Source organism: Galeopterus variegatus, unplaced genomic scaffold (genome assembly GCF_000696425.1).
Source record: "Galeopterus variegatus unplaced genomic scaffold, G_variegatus-3.0.2 Scaffold4822, whole genome shotgun sequence".
Classification (NCBI taxonomy): Eukaryota; Metazoa; Chordata; class Mammalia; order Dermoptera; family Cynocephalidae; genus Galeopterus; species Galeopterus variegatus.
In genome coordinates, this window is record NW_007730933.1 from 82,308 (window position 1) to 106,106 (window position 23,799).

At 41.1% G+C, this 23,799-nt stretch overlaps 1 protein-coding gene across 1 annotated transcript in view; it reads right to left on the reverse strand.

The window, feature by feature from the left end:
* Positions 1 to 5,750: 5,750 nt before the first annotated feature.
* LOC103603841 (FERM domain-containing protein 3-like) overlaps positions 5,751 to 23,799 on the reverse strand; it is a 79,288-nt gene continuing 61,239 nt past the window's right edge. The window contains exons 10-11 of the mRNA XM_008588430.1: positions 16,635 to 16,795; positions 5,751 to 5,923 (exon numbers count right to left, since the gene is read on the reverse strand). Coding sequence (XP_008586652.1) covers positions 5,751 to 5,923; positions 16,635 to 16,795 — 334 coding nt within the window. The remainder of the gene's footprint in view (positions 5,924 to 16,634; positions 16,796 to 23,799) is intronic.

Consider the following 23,799-nt stretch of genomic DNA (forward strand, 5'->3'; position numbering starts at 1 on the left):
GGGTGGGGAGCAGGCTGGCACTTGGGTCATAGGCTAGTTCAGAGATGGTTAAGGGCTCTCCTTCTGTTTTATCTTCCTCTTTGCTTGGGGGATCTTCATACTCCCGGGCTTCCTTCATTGGTGAGCTGGAGATCAAGGGAGCAGAAATGGCATCCTCTTTAGGCAACGGAACACCTGTAAAGAGACTTTTTTTAAATTTTTTATTTCAGGTTTTCTTTTTCCACAAAAACCTATAGATAGAGACATACAAACAAACAAACAAACAAAATGAATGGAATTCAAAGAATCTGTAAAATTGTTTTAGGAAATTCTGACTTTTAACAAAGTCCTGTTAGTAACAGATCCTGTACCATAAGTTCTAAGGTCAACATGTTACTCTCAAAATAACCGACACTTCTCAAGTGGTTGGCAATGTTTGCAACATTTAAGTATGTGTTTAGGTCTGCAAGCCTCCAACTCTCATCATATTTCAAGAATAAAGTGACAACAAATCACTATTATAATTATGAGTGGTGTCTTTTAGAAGACAACACTATCACCCAATACAGTATTACAATAAAACTATAGAATCAACCATCCAATGATAACCACTTTATTATTTTGATGTTTTGCTTTCCAGTCTTCACTCTAGGTGCAATTTTGTGGTTTCTAATTTTATACAATTTATATAATTAAATATTGTATCCACAAACTTACATCTTGCTCCTTTAACATTTTAACTTAGTCATTTTTTTACGCTGAAATAAACTCCCATTGGTATTATTTATAAAGGCTTCCAAATTTTCTATTTAGTTAATACAATAAATTAGTTGCCTATTGGAAAAAATTTAGATTGCTTTGCAGTTGTAAAAAAAAAAAAAAGGAAAAGATGCTATAAGAGACATCTTTACATATAAAGCTTTTTTTCCCTCTTGCTTCTGTTCATTTGCCATAAACAGATGTCTAAAAGGGAGACTGCTTGGTCAAAGGGTATAAACATTTTTTAAAAAATGTTTATTGGGGGAGAGGGGCTTCTCAATGCCTCATTTTACAGATGGTAAGTCCAGTTACCGACTGTCAAGCCTAAGCCTAGCTCTCTTAATTTTGAGTCATGGGATCTTAGAGGGAAATAAAGACAGCATCAAAAAAACATCCCATAGGATGAATCTACAACACAATACCAGACTGGCACGGGATGCGTAAGTTAACTATAAACCAGCTTCTAATGAATCCACTTCAGGATTTCTTTCCAATGAAATGAATGGATTACTGGTTTTACCTTTCAAAAATCAACAGATATTTCCTAATAGCTCTGGTCCAACGGCACTGAGCAGTTCAAATAAAAAGTACCATTAAAAATGCCATATGTAAATGACCAGCAAGCACATGAAAAGATGCTTACCATTGTTAATCACTAGGAAAATGCAAATCAAAACCACAATAAGATACCACTTCATGCCTACTAGGATGGCAATAATTTTTTTTTTTTTTTGTCTTTTTCCGTGTCCGGCAACGGACCGCAACCCTCAGCGTCGCCCCCGTACCGGACCGGGACCGGCAACAGGATCGCAACCCTTGGCATTGCCCCCGCGCCTCGCTCAGCCAGTGAGAGGGAACCGGTCTGTATGTGGGATCCGAACCCTCGACGGGAGCGCCGCCGCGCTTCCCAAGCGGCGCACTAGCGCAGTGCGCCACCGGGCCGGCCCGATGGCAATAATTTTTTAAAAACCTGAAAGTGACAGGAGTTGGTGAGTATGTGGAGAAATTAGAACCCTGTACATTACCATATGACCCAGCAATTCCACTTCTAGGTGCATACTCTGAAGAATTAAAAACAGGTACTCCAACAAGCATTTGTATGCAAACATTCATAGCAGCACTATTATTCCAACAGTCAAAAGGTGACAACAACCCAAATGTCCATCAGTGGATGAAAGGATAAACAAAATGTGCTCTAGCCAGACGATGGAATATTATTCAGCCATACGGAACATACTGATCCATGCTACAACATGGGTGAACCTCAAAAACATATGCTAAGTGAAAGGAGCCAGACACACAAGGTCACATAAACTATCATGTCATTTATAGGAAATATCCATAATGGGCAAATCCATAGAGACAGAAAGCAGATTGATAGTTTCCAGGGACTCGAGGAAGAGGGGAAAGGCAGTGACTGCCTAATGGGTACAGGGTTTTCTCTTGAGGTGATAAAAATGTTTTGGAACTAGACAGAGGTGTTAGTTGCACGACTCTATGAATGTCCTAAGTGTCACCAAACTGTTCACTTCAAAATGGATAATTTTATGTTATGTGAACTTCACCTCAATAAAAATAAAAAATAAATGCAAGCCATAAATCGTCTACCACCGCATAATAATCCACGAAACCTGAAGGGAGAGAATATTCACAGTGTAGGATGGATGAAAAGAGCTGTGACTCTGGGGGACGCTTGTCTTTCCATCCGCAGGCTCTTCCTCTCCCCAGCAGGAGGCTCACGTGCCGGCCCCTTCCGGAAAGCAGTGACAGTCACAGGCTGCACACGGGTGGCGTCACTGCTCTGCAGAGACCACTTCCACCCCTTGTGTTAATGTCTTTGCTCCTGTGCCCACACAGATCGTCTGTGCTCTCTGTTCCTGCCCAGCAGCACTTTCTCATACACATACATGACCTTTCTTCCCTGAGTCTCCCCCTCTGTCTTTGCAGGGGTGTCTGGGCCCTGCTCAGTGTGCTGTCCTCAGCCCTCCTAATCTCTCTGACCTTGTCCCCTACAACTCCCCCTTGCTCACTGCACTCCAGCCACACAGACCACCCTGCTGTCTCCTCTGCCTGGAGCACCTTTCCCTCACGTATATCCCCCCCCTTGGAAGGTCTCTAACCAAATGTCCCGTTCATAATGAGGCCTTTCCTAGCCTTGCTATGTAATATTTTAATCCTTATCCCCAGCACTCCCTACTCCCCTTTTCTCATTTATTTTTCTTCCAAGAAGCCTAGAATTTAAGGAGGAAAAACAGAGCATATCAGAGGCTGAAGCCAGTAGCTTCTGCAGAAGACACAATCACAGTAACTAATCCAGGGGCATGAAGGCCAGGACCTCCACACCACAGGCAGGGGCCTGATGTGAATGGGTGTGAGCCAGGACTGGGACAGAAGGGAGCGGTGGTGACTGAGAAGAATTGACCATTCTGAGCTCCATCTAAAAGCTTTAAAATTCAGATTTCAACATCTGTAGAGTCCACACAAAATGCACCTAGGGGGCGGTCTTTTTAGGCACGTATGCTGTCAGTCTGTAAATGCTGCTATAATAAAAATCACCTAGATTTATAGTATTTTCAGTCACCCAAGCATTCTAGTACTTTGATCTCAGTGACAGAAATATTCACGTATTTTTCTGGAAAGGAGGAGGTAGGCAAAGAAATAAATGCTTTCCTGCCCTTCATATTCGTTCTAACCACGAGTGCTAAGTATGCTGGAGATTCATGCTACTTTCCCTTCATCTCTGTGCCCAACCATAAAACAGCTGGGGTAGAGTGGACAGGGACCAGACAAAGGTTGGACAGCCCCCGGTTTCAATCCCAGCTCTGTCATTACTTTATATTATATGTTGTCAGCACCACGCTCTCCGGAGTGAGCCAAGGGCCGGAGCCTAAGGCCAAAATCATTGCCCAGTCCTAAATCCTGGAGCATTTCCCTTACATTTTCTTCTATGAGTTTTAAAGTTTCAGGCCTTATGTTTAGGTCTCTAATCCATTTTGAGTTGATTTTGGTATATGGTGAAAGGTATAGATCAAGTTTCATTCTTCTTAAAGTAGATATCCAGTTTTCCCAGCACCATTTATTGAAGAGGCATCTTTTCCCCAATGTGTCTTCTTGGTGCCTTTGTCAAAGATCAGTTGGCTGTAGATATGTGGGTTGATTTCTGAGTTCTCTATTCTGTTCCATTGGTCCATGTGTCTGTTTTTATGCCAGCACCACGCTGCTTTTGTTACTACAGATTTGTAATACAGTTTGAAGCCAGGAAGTGTAATGCCTCCAGCTTTACTTTTTTGGCTCAGGATTGCTTTGGCTATTGGGGGTCTTTTGTTGCTCCATCTGAATGTTAGGATTGCTTTTTATATTTCTGTAAAGAATGTCATTGGTATTTTGATGGGAATCGCGTTGAATCTGTAGATGGCTTCGGGTACTATGGACATTTTGATTCTTCTATTCCACGAACAAGGAATGTCTTTCCATCTCTTAGTGTTTTCTTTAATTTCTTTCAGAAGTGGTTTTTAGTTCTCATTGTAGAGGTCCTTCACCTCTGTGGTTAGATTTATTCCTAGGTATTTTATTTTTTTGGAGACTATTGTAAATGAACTTGCTTTCTTGATCTCTTTTTCTTCTAGTTTGTTGTTTGTGTATAAAAATGCTAATTTTTATGTTGATTTTGTATCCTGCAACCTTACTGAATTAATTTATCAGCTCTAAGAGTTTTTTGGTAGAGTTTCTTGGGTTTTCTATATATAGAATCATGGAGTAAGGCTAATGAGGAATTGGTCAACAGACACAAAAACTGATCACATATTGTAATGACAAATCAGCTAACTATATTGATCTAACCACCACACATTCTACACAATTATTGAAAATCAACATTGTACCACATATGTATGCATAATAAAAAATAAAAAATAAATTTTAAAAAAAGAACATTAGGCTACATGTGATCTATTATCAAACAATATCAGTTTATCAACACATGCATTAGTTTTCTAACAAGTCCACTATATAGAATACAAGGTGAAATTTATTATAGTTGGTTATCCATGTTTTCTTAATTTTATTTATGTGATAGATGCTTAAAGTTTCCTATGTACCTTCTCTGATGAATTCTAACAAAACTGCCCAAAGAGACCAGAAATACTAAATTAGTCAGATTATCTACATTGCTTCATTAAATTCATTTTACTTCATCCATAGATGAGAGGCCTCCTGAATATATTCACAAAGCTCAATTAGTAAGATTGAGAACTTTCTGGGTTTAGAAGTGAAATGACAATGATTTAGGAAAAGGAAAGAGCTTTCCAATGTAGGTAACCACGCAACGCAACAAAACCAACTCGCGGCAGCTGACAGCTGATGCTGCTAGAAAAGCTGTTCTTCATCTTATTGCTGAAGGCGAGATAGAGAGGCCTTTCCGGTGCACAGCAAAATCAGCGACAGGTGAAAACAGAACGAGCGGGGCGCACGTTTACGTGCAGAAGCCAGCGTCTCCGCTGACTCTAAGCGTATCTGTGAGCAAGTCCAAACGCTACAGCTGAAGTTCCCAGCAGCTGTGTGTGCACAAAACAGCCACAGAGCCTGGCCAACGGCCCTCGTCCACTTCACCTGGGCACGATGGTCTTTATGAACACAGCGATGCAACGGTGGGTGTCACCAGAACAAGTGCCTTCAAATAAGGACACTAGTAGTAACCCCCAACTATCTCACAAGGTTGTGGAAAGGATCAAAAGTGCAGAGAAAAGAACACTTGAGAAAGCACTTCGGGGACAGTGCGGTGATATCACAACTATCGGAACATCTGTAATTTGCATTTAACTACGCTAACCTCCTGAGCAATAACTTTGGACTTTGCGTGCCTTGGGGTAACTGTAAACCACTTGGCAACGTCTCTCCTGTTAGGAATCTGCAGTTGTCGTTGCAGTCATTTGGCTGAAACCAAACTGGCTCACTCTGCAGGAGACACTCCTTCAGCCTTCCTTCCTGCTGCCTCTGTCACGGCCACCTGACTCTCACCCTGTGAGTGTGAGGCCCTTCTCCGTGCTGGGAGGCTGGGAGGCATCACTGGGACCCACCGTGCTGGTTCCCTTGGAGGCGCCCTGCCCTGACACCACCGTGAAATGCCCATTCAACCTCCAGAGCTGCGGCACAAAAACAGCCGTCGCACCATCCTGCTGGGAGGAGGCTGTTTTACAAAATCATTGAAGCTTCTGAGATATCACAATGATTGTAGGGGCCAGTATCATTTAGTAACTGGAGGTCTGGGATGTCAGACATCCTGAAATGTGTAGGATGGTCCCACAAAATGAAAAATTATTTTGTTCCCCTCACAACTTTCAAATGTCAAATATCAGACATTATGCATATAGTTGAAAAACCTACTTAATAATGATCTGAATCTAGAACCTACCTCTGTTTCATATTTAAACCTGAGGCACTTGGGGTATGCTTTTAACACAATTTTGAATTTTTCAGGAATATAACAATGGGGTAAATTGTAGGAAGGTTTTTGCTAGGAGTCATTTAGCAGTTCAGAATCTCACACCATGGCCATCAGGGATGCCTAAGGTGTCGGAGTGCACACACTACTGCCCTGCACCTGTTGGGTGACTCCTGTGATGCCCCTGTTTCTCCTACTCCAAGCATCTCACTTCTTCATTCTGCCTCCTGGTGCGTCATGCTTGAGAAAAACTTGTGGAAATTCCTTTTTTTTTCTGAATGTTTATAGGTATTTTTAAATATTTATTTATTTATTATTGGAACATAGTTGATTGTACATATCCATGTGGTACGTACAGCATTGAACATCGATACCTGTGAGCAATATGTGATGATCAAATCAGGATAATTAGTGTATTCTTCATTATACAATGTAATCAATTTTTGTGGCCATTTACCGATTCCTCCCTTTCCCCCTTCCCCTCCCCCCTTTCCAATTCTGGTAACCCCAGTTCTGTTTTCTTCTCTTAAAAGTTCAATGTGTGGGCCGGCCTGTGGCTCACTCGGTAGAGTGCGGTGCTGATAACACCAAGGCCGCGGGTTCGGATCCTATATAGGGATGGCCGGTTTGCTCACTGGCTGAGCGTGGTGCTGACAACACCAAGCCAAGGGTTGAGATCCCCTTACCGGTCATCTTTTTTTTTAAAAAAAAGTTCAATGTATTATTCTGATTATTGTGTCTTTATTTATTTTTATTAGCTCCTACAAATAAGTAAGGACATGAGCTATTACTCTTTCTGTACCTGGCTAAGTTCATCCATGTTGCTCCGAATGGCAGACTTTCATTCCTTTTTATGGCATAGTAGTATTCCTCTGCATAAATATACCACATTTTCCTTATCCAGTCGTCCATTGATGGACATTTAGGTTGGTTCCAACTCTTGACTATCGTAAATAGTGCTGCAATAAACATGGGAGTGCAGGTGTCCCTTTGGCATGATGATTTCTATTCCTTTGGGTATATACCCAGCAGTGGAATAGCTGGGTCATACAGCAGTTCTATCTGTAGTTGTTTGAGGAACCTCCATACCATTTTCCATAATGGCAGCACCATTTCACAGTCCCACCAGCAGTGTAGAAGAGTCCCTTTTCTCCACATCCTTGTCAGCATTTGTTATTCTGTCTTTTTGGTGATAGCCAGTTTAACTTGGGTGAGATGATATCTCAGTGTGGTTCTGACTTGCATTTCCCAGATGGTTAGTGATGCTGAACATTTTTTTTCATGTGCCTGTTGGTCATTTGTATATATGTCTTCCTTTGAGAAATGCCTATTCAGCTTCTTTGCCCATTTTTTAATCAGGTTACTTGTATTTTTACTGTTACATTGCTTGAGTTCCCTGTATATTCTGGATATTAATCTTTTGTCAGATGTATAGTTTGCAAATATTTTCTCTCACTCTGTAGGTTGTATTTTTTGCTCTGTTAATTGTTTCTTTTGCTGTGCAGAATCTTTTTAGTTTGATATAATCCCATTTGTTTATTTTTTCTTTGGTTGCCTGTGCTTTTGGGGTTGTAGTCATAAAGTCTTTGCCTCGTCCTACTTCCTGAAGTGCTTCCCCTACGTTTTCTTTTAGGAGTCTTATAGTTTCAGGATGTATATTTAATTTGTTAATCCATTTTGAGTTGATTTTGGTATACGGCAAAGGTACAGGTCCAGTTTCATTCTTCTACACATGGATGTCCAATTTTCCCAGCACCATTTATTGAAGAGGCATCTTTTCCCCAATGTATGTTCTTGGTGCCTTTGTCAAAGATCAGTTGGTGGTATATGGATTGATTTCTGGGTTCTCTATTCTATTCCATCGATCTGTGTGCTACTGATTTTTGCATGTTGGTTTTGTAACCCGCAACTTTGCAGAGATTGTTTATCAACTCTAAGAAGTTTTTTTTTTTTTTTTAATAGAGTCTTTAGGCTTCTCTCTATATAGGATCATGTCATCTGCAAATAGGGACAGTTTGCCCATCTTTTCCAATCTGGATGCCCTTTATTTATGCCTCTTGCCTGATTGCTCTGATTAGAACTTCCAATACTATGTTGATTAGGAATGGCGAGAATGGGCATCCTTGTCTAGTTCCTGTTCTTAAGGGAAAAGCTTTCAACTTTTCCCCATTCAGGATGACATTGGCAGTGGGTTTGTCATAAACGGCTTTTACTGTGTTGAGACACTTTCCTTCTATACCTCATTTGCTAAGAGTCTTTATCATGAAGAGATGTTGACCCTGTTAAATGCTTTTTCAGCATCTATTGAGATAATCATATGTTTTTTGTCCTTGATTTTGTTGATGTGTGTATCACATTCATTGACTTTTATATGGTGGACCATCCTTGCATCCCTGGGATGAATCCCACTTGATTGTGGTGTATACTTTTTCTGATGTGTTGCTAGACTCTATTTGCTAATATTTTATTGAGGATTTTTGCATCTATATTCATCAAAGATACCGGTCTACAGTTTTCTTTTTTTGTTGTATCTTTGTCTGGTTTGGGTATCAGGGTGACGGTTGTCTCACAGAATGAGTTTGGGAGGATGGCCTCTATTTCAATTTTTTTGGAATAGTTTGAAGAGAATTGGTATTAACTCCTCTTCAAAGGTATGGTAGAATTCAGCAGTAAACCCATCTGGTCCTGGGCTTTTCTTTGTTGGGAGACTGCTGATTGCTGCTTCAATCTTTTTGCTTGTTATTGGTCTGTTCATGTTTTCTACGTCTTCTCCGTTCAGTCTTGGTAGTTTCTATGTGTCCAGAAATTTGTCCGTTTCCTCCAGGTTTTCAAATTTGTTGGCATATAGTTGTTTATAACAGTCTCTAATGATTCTTTGTATTTCTGTGGTATTGGTTGTAATGTCTTCTTTTCTGTTTCTAATTTTTGTTATGTGTGTCTTCTCCTTTTTTTTTTAGTTAGCCTTGCTAATAGCTTGTCTATTTTGTTTACCTTCTAGAAAAACCAACTTTTTGTTTCATTGATCTTTTGTATCATTTTTTGGTCTCTATTTCATTTAGTTTGGCTCTGATCTTAATTATTTCTTTCCATCTCCTAATTGGGGGATTGGATTGTTCTCGTTTTTCTAGTTCTTTGAGGTGTAGCATTAGGTCATTTATTTGCAATCTTTATGTTCTTCTGATACAAGCATTTATTGCAATAAACTTCTCTCTTGGTACTGCTTTAGCAGTATCCCACAGGGTTTGGTATGATGTGTTTTTATTTTCATTAGTTTCAAGAATTTCTTGATTTCCTGTGTAATCTCTTCTTGGACCCATGTGTCATTCAGGAGAATGTTGTTTAATTTCCACATATTTGCATTGCTTCCAGAGTTTCATTTATTATTTTATTATAAATGACCATTTCGCCTCATATTACAGTTAGCGCATTATTTTGACTTTAAAGTTATGTGTAGGAAGACTGTGTCTTCTATGAGTTGCATCTCAGGATGGTAAAGAGAACATTACAAGATTTTTGTTATTAAAAGAGGACACTAGATCTGAAAGGGTTGACAATCGCAGCTCAAGCACACTTGAAATTGTCAGGTCTCTACAGAGGTCACATATGCATTGCATCTGAGCAGAACCATCCTTCTTGGGGTGTACTAAACTCTGATCTGCTCATGCTGATCAGCATAGCAATCCCAGCTCTGGGAGGTGGGCTGCACTCTTGAATTGAGGGTAGGGAAGAGACAGGTGAAAGGAGAGTGGGAGAGGAAAGCAGTACAGGTCCTCACTCCACCCCTGGTAAATATGATGGGGTGGAAAGAGCAGTGGCCTAGGAGCCAAGATGCCTGGTCTCAGTTCCCCAGCTCAGCCTTAGCTGTCTGAATGACATTACATATGTCACTTCAGTTCTGTAGTCCTGGGCTTTTTACCTGCAAAAATGGACTAGACCCCTTCCAGTTCCAGCACTTTGTGGTTCCACCTTAGACTATGTCTGTCAATAAGCTGTTTCACTTGAAGTTATATATACAGAGAGAGAGGAGGGAAGGAGATAAGGACACTAATATTTTTAATGAAGTTCTACAGGGCTGCATATCTTAAAGGACATAATCATGCGAATATGTTCTTATATTCATAAGAGCAGATGAGAAAACTGAGGCTCAGGGAAGTTAAGTAACATGCACAAGGTCATGAAGCCAGGAAGCAACAGAGCAAGGGTTTGTACCCAGCCTGACTCCAAATGTTTTTTCCCAACCGTGATGTTGCCTTAAAAAAAGGGGAACTGAGAGGCCTAGACAGATCCTCACTTCTTACCTAAGGAGGAAGAGGCTTCTCTGTTACTGGCCCAATTTCATTTGCTAAATTCATAGTGTCATTATATGTAGGGTGACCATTCATCCCCATTTGCCTGGAACAGTCCCGCTCTGTGTCTGTTGCCTCGACAGCATTGTTAAAAATGCCCCTTTCATTCTCAAAAGGTTTGACTAATAAATTTGCGATCACTTAATTACATGTCTGCTCTCCTGTGAGTGTTTCACAACCAACATGGGAGCTGGAAGAATAACATCACTTGCTGTTGTGGGGATTAACAAATTGTGGGGATTAACAATTTAGGTCAAAAATATAATAAACTTTTAAATTTACTATATCCTGCATGTGCTGTCAGCCTCTAAAGTGTTTTCTATCCACATTAAGCAGTATGCAGACTTCCAGAATTTAGTAAGACAGTATGCCCTTAACCTTGCACGTTTCTCCTTTATCTCCCCTTTCTTGGGGATAAAGTTTAATCCTTCAAGTGAAACTCACATCCCATTGTTTAGAGAAAAAATCCTAAGAATGAGACTTATTTTTCCAGTTAAGGGTTTTCACTTTCAGGCAGATACACTGCAGACTATCTAGTAGTACAAATGTCCCTGCTGTCTCTGAATATCCTTGGGCAGCTGCCCATTCATTCCATTTAAAACCTGTGGAGAGTCATCCCAGTGGTTCAGGAAGTATACACGCATGGAAACCTAGACACAGACACAAAGAGACACACACAGCAGATCCTGATGTTCTCCCCATCTCTGCACCCCACCTGCACCCTGGGACACTGCCTCCCATGTAAACAGTCCCCTCCCGACACCCAGGGCTGGCAGCATGCAATGGCATTCTCCTTGCGCCCCTGCCCTGTCCATAAGGCTTCACCCTTGCAGACTGGACCACAGACCTTGTGCCACCATCTGCCAGCCTCCTGGTTTTGCCTCCACTCTCACTGACCGTTCTGACACCCAGAGTCTTGCCATCTTCTTGAGAGACTTCGATGTCTAGAATCATGAGGATGATTCATGCCATCCTTGTCCTTGCATTTCCATGGTCAACCCCTGCCAGCCCACTGAAATGGCTCTCACCAAGGTCTCCAGTGACCCCCATATTGCTAGAGCCAATGTGTATTTTTTTCTGCTCTCTCTCTGAGACTCCACACTCTCTTGGTTTTCATCCAGTGATTCTGTGTCACCTCTGCCTCCACGGTCTCCTCAGCTCTATTTGTGGTGGCCTCAACTCTCTGCTCTTCTCGCTCTGCACCCTCTTCCTCGGAGCCTCAACCACACGCATGGCTTCAGTGCACTGCTGCGGCACTGCACAACCTGGTACAGCAGGTCACACTTAAGTTGCTACCAATTCTTCCTTGAAAAGAGTGTTCTGGTCAGAGAAGTTTGGGAAACTGTGCACAGCCTATCAGCCTTTGGGGCTTTACCATGAAGGTTAATAGTACAAGCTCTGAAGTCACCTTTCTGGGTGTGAACTCTGACCTTGTTCTAGCTGTCATGGACAAGTGACTCAATTGATCCGTTCCCAGTTCCCTCATCTGTACAATGACAAAAACTCCAGGACATACTGCATGGGGACATTGTGTGGAGAGGAATACATGAGTTAACACATGTAAAGTGCTTGACACAGGGTAAGCAGTCAGTATATTAAGATGTCTGAGAGTTCATGAAGAAGAGGAACCAGTTTTGCTTTATTTAACTCAGTATTTCCAGATTTATTTGCCCAGAGAACCTCGGACACCACTTAGTTTGGGGAACACATGTGACCTTTGGTCCACCTCAGCTCAAAACCCTCCACTGAGCTCCAGATCCACCATGCAACTGTAGGTGGGCATCAACCTCAGCGTGTCCCAAACCAAACACATCATCTCCTACCCCAGCAGGTCCCCCGCCCCCCACTCACTGTTGTAGTAAACGGCACCACCTTCCATTCAGTCTCCCAAACCCGCAATCCACGGGCTGGCCGGGACTACTACTCACTCACTGCTCACGTCTGTCACTGACTTCCGCAAACGCTGCCACCTTATTCACTCTCCCAGCTGTTCCCGTCTCTCCCTTCTCCCCCCTCTCAAGTGACAGATAGCAATACCATAATAACTGCTTTCCTTGACTTCGGTCTGGCTCCTTGTGAACTTTTTCCAGAACAATCGTTTTTAAATTCCTAATTAGTTATATCAATCCTCTTTTTTGAAGGTTTCTCATGCCTTTCAGGCTAAATATTAAACTAAAATCTTCAGCTTAGCAGACAAAGCTCTCCTGCCCCATGCGCTTCCCCCATGCCCATCTATTTAGAGGTGTCCAAACGTCTCATACTGTGTCATGTCTTTGCACAGACTGCTGCCTCTGTCTGGAATGCCCTTCTGCATCTGGATGGCTCTTACTCATTCCTGAAGACCCTAGGTGTCACCTCCTCTGGGAAGGCTCTCCTATCCCTCACTCCTAGTCTAACAGGGATGGTTCTTATCTGGTAGTTTCCATGGTTGACTCTTTATAATCTGTTTCTCCCCAAATGATTAGTCTAACCTAATCGTGGTAATTCCAGTCTTTTGGTCACATGTGGTTTAGAAATGGACACATGCCAAACCTGAAGATAAAAATTGAAGAGGGGGGAGAGAGAGAGAGAGAGGAGCATAAGGTGGGGGACGAAGGGGGGATTGTGTCTAAGAAGAGCATCCTGGAAAGGTGCAGGCTTTATCTCTTGACGTTGTTGTAACTGAAGCAGACAGCAGACACTCTGGCAGCCATCCTGTGATGCTGACAGCAACTGGTCTGAGGCTAAGCCTGGCCCCTGGAGAAGAGCAGTGTAGACATATGATATGAAACTGGTTCTCGACCCTGGAATCCTGCCTGACTCTGGACTTGTCTTGGATGACAAATCACCATACTATTTAACCCGCTTTAGTTAGAATTCTCCATTACTTGGTGCTGATGGTATCCTAATTGATGCAGCTGTCACCCCATCGTGTGGATCTCTTTATCAGCACATTATGCTATGCTGCAAATTTATTATGGGATTTTCCATTAAACCTTTTCTTCCTCATAGACAGGAATTTGAGATATCTACTACTAGAGAATTGCAGAAATCACCATGTGTGATGGCAAACATACGTAATAGCAATACATTAGAAGAAGCCCGACCAAAGTCAGGAACATGACAAAAACCTCTCACTACATATCAGTATTATTCTGATGGCCCTAGATAATGCCATATGATAAAGACAAAAAGTAAAGAAGTATAAATATTGGAAAGAAAGGCACAAAACTCACACTATTTCCAGATAATATGATTATTTACATAGAAAAGAGATTAAAATAAACCAGGGGAATTAATAAGAGTTCTGCTAGGTGCTCAAATGCAAGATTAACATATCAAAGTAGGTGGTTTACTATCTGCCAGCAAAGATGATATAAAAATATGATAATGGCATATCTCATTCAAAATAGCTAAATGCACAAATTAAAACAGTCATGTAATATCCAGGAATATCTATAACAAGAAATCTGCAAAACTTGCATGAGGACAATGTTAAAACATAACTGAGTAACATAAAAGGAAATTTCAATAGATGAAGAAACACAATGATGTTCCTGAATAGGAGGCCTCAATATTTTGAAAATTCAGCTCTCCTCTCATTAATCTGAAATTCAATGTGATTTCAATACAAATCTAAACACAGTTTTAAAAAAGACAAATGGAGAAAGTGCACATAAATAATCAAGAAATTTTTGGATAAAAAAGTAAGGAGTACATCCTGACAATGGAATATTATTCAGTTCTAAAATGAAATACCGTGAAAAAACATAGAGAAAACTTAAACACATATTACTAAGAAAAAGAGCCAATATGAAAAGGCTACACGCTGTATGATTCCAACTATATAACATTTTGGAAAAGGCAAACTATAAAGACAGTAAAAAAAATCAGTGTTTAGGACTGGAGGACAGAAGGATGAATAGGTAGAACGCAGAGGATTTTTAGGGCAGTGAAACAACTCTGTATAATACACAGTATAACGGTGGATACATGTAATAATACATTTGTCCAAACCCACAGAACATACAACACCAAAGTGAGCCCTAATGTAAACTATGAACTTTGGATAATCATGATGTATCAATGTAGGTTTATCAATTATAAAAAAATGTACCACTCTGGCAGGGGATTCATGGGTGGGGCAGGGGATATATGAGAAATCTCTGTACCTTCCTCTTAATTTTACTGTGAATCTAAAAATTGCTCTAAAAAAAATCTTCAAAAATAAAGCAATATGGGGGTAACTTGACCTATGCAATGTAAAAACTATATTATAAATTAGTAATGGAGCAGGAATACTAAAATACACATTTCAGAAACATACGCTTGAATATAATGGAAATTTGTTTATAATTACTAATTTTGCAAAAACTTGCTAACCAATTGAGGGAAAAAAGTTATATCCTTACATCATGGCATGCACACATAAAAATTCCAAAGAATTTAAAAGGTTAAACTAAAACAAATGTTAGATACCACATTAAATTGCCATTTTTGTAGGTCAAGAGCAGTTGATTATCAGTAATTTCATTTTGCTGAAGTTAATGAATAATTATGCAGAAAACACTTTTGTAATCTTGGCATGAGGAAAACTGACATAAAAAAATTTAGAATATACAAAAGTTAAGTAGTCTGCAATATGTAGAGGTCATCTGTACATACAAAAAGTACCTGTGTCGCCAAGTTAACACACAAAAAGTTGAAAGCCAAGAACCAATTAGGAGGAAAAAAAGTTAACATTTGTAAAAGGCAGAGAATTAATATTCAGATTATGAAAGAATTTTGATCTATAAGGAAAAGCCAAAAACACAACAGAAATGTACAAAGTAAAGAAAGAGGTAATTCTCAGTGCAAATAGACAATTATGAGAAAAGATCCTCACCCTCACTAGTAAAAAAAGATATGCAAGTTAAAACAATAAAATCTCATTTTTCTTACAACCATTTTGCAAAATTTTAATAAATTGGTCACATCAGGATTAGTGATTATGTGGGGGAGCAGACATTCTCACATCACCTTGTTAGTGAGCATTTATACTTTAGAGAATAATTTGCCCATTTCCAAAAAAGGTTAAAATTTGTATATCCTTCAACCCAACAATTATACTTTTAAGAACCTATCATTTAGAAATGCCTGTGTATGCACATTCATCACAGCACTGTTACAGCCAAAAATAGGAAATATCAACTTCCAACAGTAATTTGGTGATTACATATTATTCTACCAATTTTTAGAAGGATGTATATTAATATGTTGGTATTGATTATATTGATATGGAAAGTTCTTCAAGTCATAAGAAAAAGTGAAAAAATGAATTATAAAATAATATACCTAGAACAATCCCACTCATGAAAAAGAAAAACCTGTATTCTTTGTGTCACTATTCATAGATTAGCTACTAGAAGTACTAGGGTAAAGGAAAACATTCTATATATATGTGCTTTTAAAAATCTTTTAGAACAAAAACACATCATGTATACTGATGTCATTATACAACCACTATTAATTTTATCTAATTCACTTAGAAGTCAGTTCCACGCGTGTGCATGAGATATGGCCAATTCCAGACATTTCCCAGAATGTACTTTGTTTTAGTCCAATGGTGAATACCACATATACACATAACTGCAGCTTTGACGTTTTCAATTCATATTTCCCTCGAGGACCATATAAAATAACCTAAAACATGCTATTTACAACGAAAAGAAAGTTGGCAGACCATGAGTTTGATCCCAGCTCTTTATTTTATTCTATCTGAGGTCTGATCTGCAGACACTGCAGGAGGAAGAAGTGTCTGACCGTCCATCGCCTTCTCTATAATCCTGTCGTTATGGCGCCCCCTGGAGGAACAGGCCGGCGCTGCCTCCTCCCGCCGCGCGGCTGAGCAGGGCGAGGCCGCCTTTACCAACACTTTATACCATCTTCATTGAAGAGGGGACACGTGTCCCCATTTCTCCTGCTCACTCGCTCGCTCGCTCACTCCCTTTCCTGCGCGTCTCTGCTTTGCTCCCACCCTCTCTCTTCCCGTCCTTATCAGAAACCTCCACCACGAGCTCCCCTTGGGCTCCTCTCTGGGGTCCCAGCAGCGGGCACGGGGTACAGCGCAGGGCATGGCACCTACCACCTACCGGCGTTCCGAGCTGTGACCTTGGAGCCGTGTCTCAGCAGACGGACAAACACGTTCCCGCTGCAGTGGTTCACCATGTGCAAGTGGAGGCTGCGTCGAGTCTGGATCTTGACCAAGCATTTTGCCATGCTGGTGACTCCAACCTCCCCCGGTCTCCTCTGCCTGTCATGGCCCGGGGAGGCCACCGCCAGCCATAGCGGCTTTGGCCTTTGGCTGACTGTCCATTCTGTTTTAAAGGACCGAGTCAGGGTCTGGTGAATGAATCAAATGTCAGGTTCCTAACGCAGCCAACAGAAATAACTCATGAGAGATCAGCTTCGGGTGGGGACGAGGGGGACGCTATTTTTAAACTCTGTACTCACCCTCCCACAAACAATGAAATGTTATGCACCATCCCTACCCCTGCCTTTCTAAACCGTCCAGACCAGAGGACCCCTCCCAAATGCCTTACAGTGTCCTCAGAACCAAATGTCCCCAGAAGGTATGACAGCAGCTGGGTAACTCCGTGATGGAGAAACAACCCGCCCTGCTTTCTCTTAAAAAATATTTATTGAGCCTTTATGTTCCAGAACAGTGCTTTCCAATAAAAATACAATGCAAGCCACTTTATAGAGAGGAAAAAGCACTTTAAAAGTAAAAGAATTACAATTAATTTTTTTCCCCCCTTTTTGTCTTTTTTACTGACTGGTAACGGGATCGCAACCCTTGGTGTCGCCCCCACTCCGGGGAGTGGCAACGCGATCGCAACCCTCGGTATTGCGCCCACACCACGCTCAGCCAGTGAGCAGGAACCGGTCTCCACATGGGATCCGAACCCTCGGCACCGGGCTCCCAAGTGGGGCACTCTCCAGTGCGCCACCGGGCCGGCCCTACAATTAATTTTAACAATGTGTTTTATTTGAAGCCAAGATATGCAAAATAGGATCACAACATGTAATGATATAAAAATTAAATAGTTTACATTTTGGGAGGGGGGAATATGTCTCTGAAATTGGTGTGTGATGCACGTTCGGCGCATCTCAGTTCGCCGCATGTCAGGTGTCCGCAGCCGCGGGGCCCCTGCGCTGGGCAGCACAGCTCTGGACAAAGGCCAGCCCCTTACTCGCAGGGTCCACATCCGCACCACAACACTTACATCTCCTTAACAACAGCTTAGCGAGAGAAACTGACTTGACCAAATTCACTGTTAGTAAAGGGCAAAGCTGGGATCTGAATCCAGGCATCTAATTAATTTCAGTTGACCAAAAAACCACCCCAGAATGAAGCCATTAGTGTTTTCAATGCAGGAGCCAACTGGCACGTTAACTCTTAGCACTTTGAAAGTCCTGCACTTGGACATCTGAGGCATTAAATGTGCTTGCATCCCAGTATGAGTGCTCAGGAATCAAACCATTGTCGTGGTTTTTTTTAGAATATACTATATCTGAAAAAATTTCAACTGCTGAATAACTGTGCCTAACATACTATGTTAGTTATATGTCTTTGCTGGTACATTTTTCTCATCCTGATTTTCAGAAGAAAAAATGCATCTCACATAATTTCATCATGCATGCATACATTTTCCTACTTTAAATAGCTACTGCCACTAAAAGATGACTTTCTAATAAAAATATTATTTTATTTCCTGATGAAACAAAGGGTTATATCCAGAGCAGTCAGCTGAAATTCTGCATTGTTATGCTTCACTGTGGGAATATAAGGATTTATTTTCTGTTAATAAGTTTAGCAAAATATATGAAATTTTTTAGGTGTGGTATTCTTTGGTCCAGAAATTCTGCCTTTAGGAATTTACTATGAGGAAATAATTTGAAATGTTGACAAAAATTTTGGACAAAGACGTTCATCTGAGAGAGTATCATTTATTATAGCATAAAAAAAAAGTGAATCTAAATTTCCAATGGGAAAAGGGTTAGATACCTGTGATGGAATATTATACCAACATTAAAATCCATGTTTAAAGGATTTTAATGATGTGAGAAAATGCTTGCAATATACTACTAAATGAAAAAAGCATGTTTATATAAGCAGTGTGTCCTCAATGATGTAAAAAAGCACACAAGGAAAAAAAAAAAAAAAAAAGACCAGAGAGTAAATCCTAGAGCACAGCCAGCTGGTGCTGGGACCTGAGGTGGGGGTGGGACACTTCTGAGACCCTGGAGGCCATCAGTCTCAGGTATGGCTCAGCAGTTCCTACTCTCATGGGGGCTAGTCAATTTTCAGACTTCAAACCTGAACCTGAAACTGAAACCTAAAACTGTCAACCTAAAGATTCACAAGATCTTCAGCACTCTGCAATTCCCCTTATGATATAATTCTGAGCAGAATCCCCATATATAACACAGATGTACTGACACAGAGGTGACGCCCTAGAATGGTACCTACTAGGTCTTCCCTCACTAGTCACCAAAGAACAGATCTGAAAATCACTGTTCTAAATGAATTGTTGCTTTGGAGTAACACAGATGAAGAACTTCAGAGATGAATGTGGGCTTGTTTGCGTGGCACAGGCCAGGGTTCAATCCTGAGGACATCTCCCTTTGGCCTGTTTGGAGAGAATCTAGATAAATCTTTATGCTTATCATCATGTCGAAACAACACATGACCTGGCAGTTCACTCTAAATAGACAAGGCCTTCCAAAAACAAAGCAGAGAGCAAGTAAAAAACCCAAAACAAAGCCACCAGCCTTGATTCCCATTCTTTTCCACCAGGACAGTTGCTTTCCATTAAATCTCAAGTTTAAAATCTCACCACAGTTTCAAATCCTTCCTTCCTTTTATTATTTTGAAATTATTATTATTTATTGGTGCTGTTATTTATTATTATCATTTTAACTACAGCCTGTCATAATATTTAGTATTTCATACGTTTTTCATTTTTTCTTCTCTTGACCCTATTCTTACCGTCTATGCTACTACTCAGACCCTAAGTAGGTCCCCTTATTCCCTTCCTTTTTGGATCTTCTGCTTTTAGAGAAAGGGAACCAGCAGGACCAGCACTCTGGATGGTCCCAGCCATTTCTGTCCACCTTGACTGACTCTGCCTGAAAGGATCAAGGCAAGCAGAGGTTTGGAGCCAACCCAAAGACTCTGCACGATACTGCACTGTGAGTGTTGTTCTTGTTTGGGGCACGTGCTCAAGAGAACAGTGTCAGCGGCACAACATGCAGGGGCCCTTGTGTACTTTTCCTGTTTCAATTCACTTGTTTGTTTGAAGAATTGGGAGTGCATGTCTGGGCTGTGACAAGAGGCCAAAGAAATCAGAGAACGTGTGAAGAGGGGAATCGATTTTCCATAATGAGACGCAGGGAACACTGATAAGTCAGGCAGAAGCCAAAGAGGAGGAGAGAGTTCAGTGGCAGGAGCTGCTCACGGGCCTGAATTCCGTACCTATCACTGCCACAAACTCCCTGACGCAGATCTGGGGCAAGGTAATAAACCTGCCTCTACTTTGTGAGTGACCGGAAGTCATTAACTTGCGTGACTCAGGGCCCTGCTGCCTCCACTGTAAAATGGAGACGATAACTCCTCTCGTGGTTGTTATGACAAAGAAATGAGACATGCAGATGAGGTGCCAAACCTAGAGCTGGTTCCGAGCCGAAGGACCACAGCTTAGTAAGTGGTGCAGAAAGCCAGGCTGAAAGCACAGGTGCTGGGGCAGTCCCTGGATTCTACACCTGGCTGCACTGTTCATACCTCTGAGCCTCAGTGTCCTCATCTATAAAGTGAGCATCGTAAAGACAGCATGTACCTCCAAGGCCGTGGCGAGGATCAGGTTAGCACACGGCCTGCTCGGATCAGCATCTGGCCCAGCAATTACTCAATAAATGCGAGCGATTTGTTTTTTCAACACATGCTCATTCCCAGTCTCTTTTAACTGCTCAAGAGCAAGATAATGAGGATTTAAAGTCTGAATTCTCTTCCGTCAACCATCTGTCTCTTTAACATGTTATTACTAGTGACTTCTCCCCAAACACTGGGGAAGCAATGTAGGTTGTTAAGAGTTCACCTGGCCAGCCCGCTACCTGGGGAAAGTTAGAATTTCTATCTGTAAAGTAGTGATGATATTGGTGCTTACATGACTGGGTGTCTGATATGCAGGAGACACTTAATAAATGCTAACTATAATTATGTCACCATCAATATCATGTACTTTGTTAGCTGTTCCAGTAATAAACGGGTGTAGTGGATTTAATCATTAGTCCAAATAGGTATGGAGACTCACTGAAATTTTAGCTGCTAACCCCAAGCAGAAAGATAGTAAATATAAAATATTATTATATCTATTAAAAGTTCTTTCTAATAAATTTAGACTTTAAATATCTATTAAGAGTCTTTAGGACTATAATATACATCAAAGGACTTTACTAATATTTTATTAATGTAGTAATAAATAATACAAAATATTTCCATAATATATTTGTGACAGAATGAATATATTCTTGGGTGTATACTAAGGGGAAACAGAGGCAGCTCCCAACACCACCGAGACAGGACCACACGGCCGGTGATCAGCCATCTGCATAATTCAATTTCCTCCTCTGGAAAGTGAGGCAACAATATCTGTCCCAGCCACTTCAAACTCATGGTCATGAGTATCAAATTATGATAAGTTACATGAGAGAAAAACTTGGAAACGTGTAAGACGCTTTGTCACATGGAAACTCTTCCTCTCCTGGTTCCCCTTCTCAGATCAAGCCTTCCTGAGGATTCCTGCCTGTAAGTGAGAGCGCTGCTCACTGGGGATGGACGTCACCAAGCGGTGGTGGGAGAAAGGCCTGTGCAGACCCTCGGGGGAATTACAGTCTCAGACAGAGGGTGATTCACACAGGGCAGCTGGGCTCGCTTCAGACCGGTGTTGGGACCCCCACGCCCAGTCCCTGATGACCCTGAAGCGAGGTTTTTCGTGGTAACTGTGGGGAAAACTAGAACTTGCTGCTTCAAGGGTTCCTCCTATTTTTGTAATAGAATAAAAGTTTCTAGATTCATTTCTCCATCAATTCAGAGACTGACCTAGCGCAGGATCCCCACCGCTGCACAGTGTTCTCACCGAAACGCTCATCTGACCGTCCCCTGGGTGTAAGTGGCACCTTTCCATGTGCAACATGGACAGTCATGCCATGAGAGAGATGCCAGGCTGCCAGGGCGTCGTTGGCAACCTCCCCTCCCTGACCGTTTGTCTGGACAGACACCCCCAGTCAGCTCCAGCCCTCAGTCCTCCTTCCTGACCATCTCCCTCGCCCCTGCACTCCCGGAGCTGCTGTCGCCCCATCACCTTCTCACACACTCGTCACAGAGCACCTAGACTCCAGAGCGAGGGAACACACGAATCCCGTCACTTCACTCCTTTCCTAAAACTGTCAGGTGGCTTCCTTCAAACATACCCCGTAGGGATTTTCTTGGATCTTTTAGCTCATATATTTAGAACAAAAGCCTACTGATAACTGCTCACGGCCGCAGAATCTTAACAAGTAGAAATAGATGCCACATACTTGACAGAAAATTGAAGGGTAGAGAATGATACAGACGATTTGCTTAAGCGAATGAGATCAAATTTCTCAATGAAGTCCCAGAGCATACTGCTGGAAACTACTCTGAAGCTTTAAAAGAAAGGCAGTAAACTAATTTATTTTTTTAATTTGATTTAATTTAATTTAATTTTTTTAAATTTTACTTTACTTTGTCTCCCTCATTTATTTCTAAGCTTCTCAAAAGTCCTACTCCCTTTATATTTACTGTGATGCTCACTTCAGTTCACTGTATTGACTACAGTATTACTCAGTAAACATTAGTGATTTATCATCAGCAATTTAATGGACAGAATGCTATTTAGTAAAAGCTATCTTTATTGGACTTAAAATACATTTAAATTTGTTTTGCAAAAATATTTTTTCCTTTCTTTAAAAAATTTAATTTAATTTTGTCAATATACAATGTGGTTGATTTTTGTGATGCATTACCGAAACCTCCCTCCCTGCTCCCTCTCCCCGCCCCCAACAACCTCATATCTGTTCGCTTGTTGTATCAACTTCAAGGAATTGTAATTGTTGTGTCTTCTTCCCCCCCACCCCAGGTTGTTTGCATATATATTTATTTTTAGCTCCCACAAATAAGTGAGAACATATGATATTTCTCTTTCTGTGCCTGACTCGTTTCACTTAATATAATTCTCTCTAGGTCCATCCATGTCGTTGCAAATGGCAGTATTTCACTCTTTTTTATAGCAGAGTAGTATTCCATTGTGCAGATGTATCACATTTTCCGTATCCACTCATCTGATGATGGACATTTGGGCTGGTTCCAACTCTTAGCTATTGTAAATAGAGCTGCGATGAACATTGGAGAACAGGTATACCTTCGACTTGATGATTTCCATTTCTCTGGGCATATTCCCAGCAATGGGATAGCTGGGTCATATGGTAGATCTATCTGCAATTGTTTGAGGAACCTCCATACCATTTTCCATAAAGGCTGCACCATTTTGCAGTCCCACCAACAATGTATGAGAGTTCCTTTTTCTCCACAACCTCACCAGCATTTATCATTCACGGTCTTCTGGATATTAGCTATCCTAACTGGGGTGACAGTGTGGTTTTGATTTGAATTTCCCGAATGCTGAGTGATGCTGAGCATTTTTTCATGTGTCTGTTGGCCATTCATATATCTTCCTTTGAGAAATAACTGTTTAGCTCTTTTGCCTATTTTTTAATTGGGTTACTTGTTTTTTTGTTGTAAAGTTGTTTCAGTTCGTTGTATATTCTGGATATTAATCCTTTGTCGGATGTATACTTTGCAAATATTTTCTCCCACTCTGTTGGTGGTCTTTTAACTCTGTTAGTTGTTTCTTTTGCTGTGCAGAGCTTATTAGTTTGATATAATCCCATTTATTTATTTTTCCTTTGGTTGCCCTTGCTTTTGGGGTCGTATTCGTGAAGTCTGTGCCCAGTCCTACTTCCTGAAGTGTTTCTCCTATGTTTTCTTTAAGAAATTTTATTGTTTCAGGCTGTATATTTAATTCTTTAATCCATTTTGAGTTGATTTTAGTATATGGTGAGAGGTATGGGTCTAGTTTCATTCTCCTGCATATGGATATCCAGTTATCCCAGCACCATTTGCTGAAGAGGCAGTCTCTTCCCCAGTGTATAGGCTTGGTGCCTTTGTCAAAGATC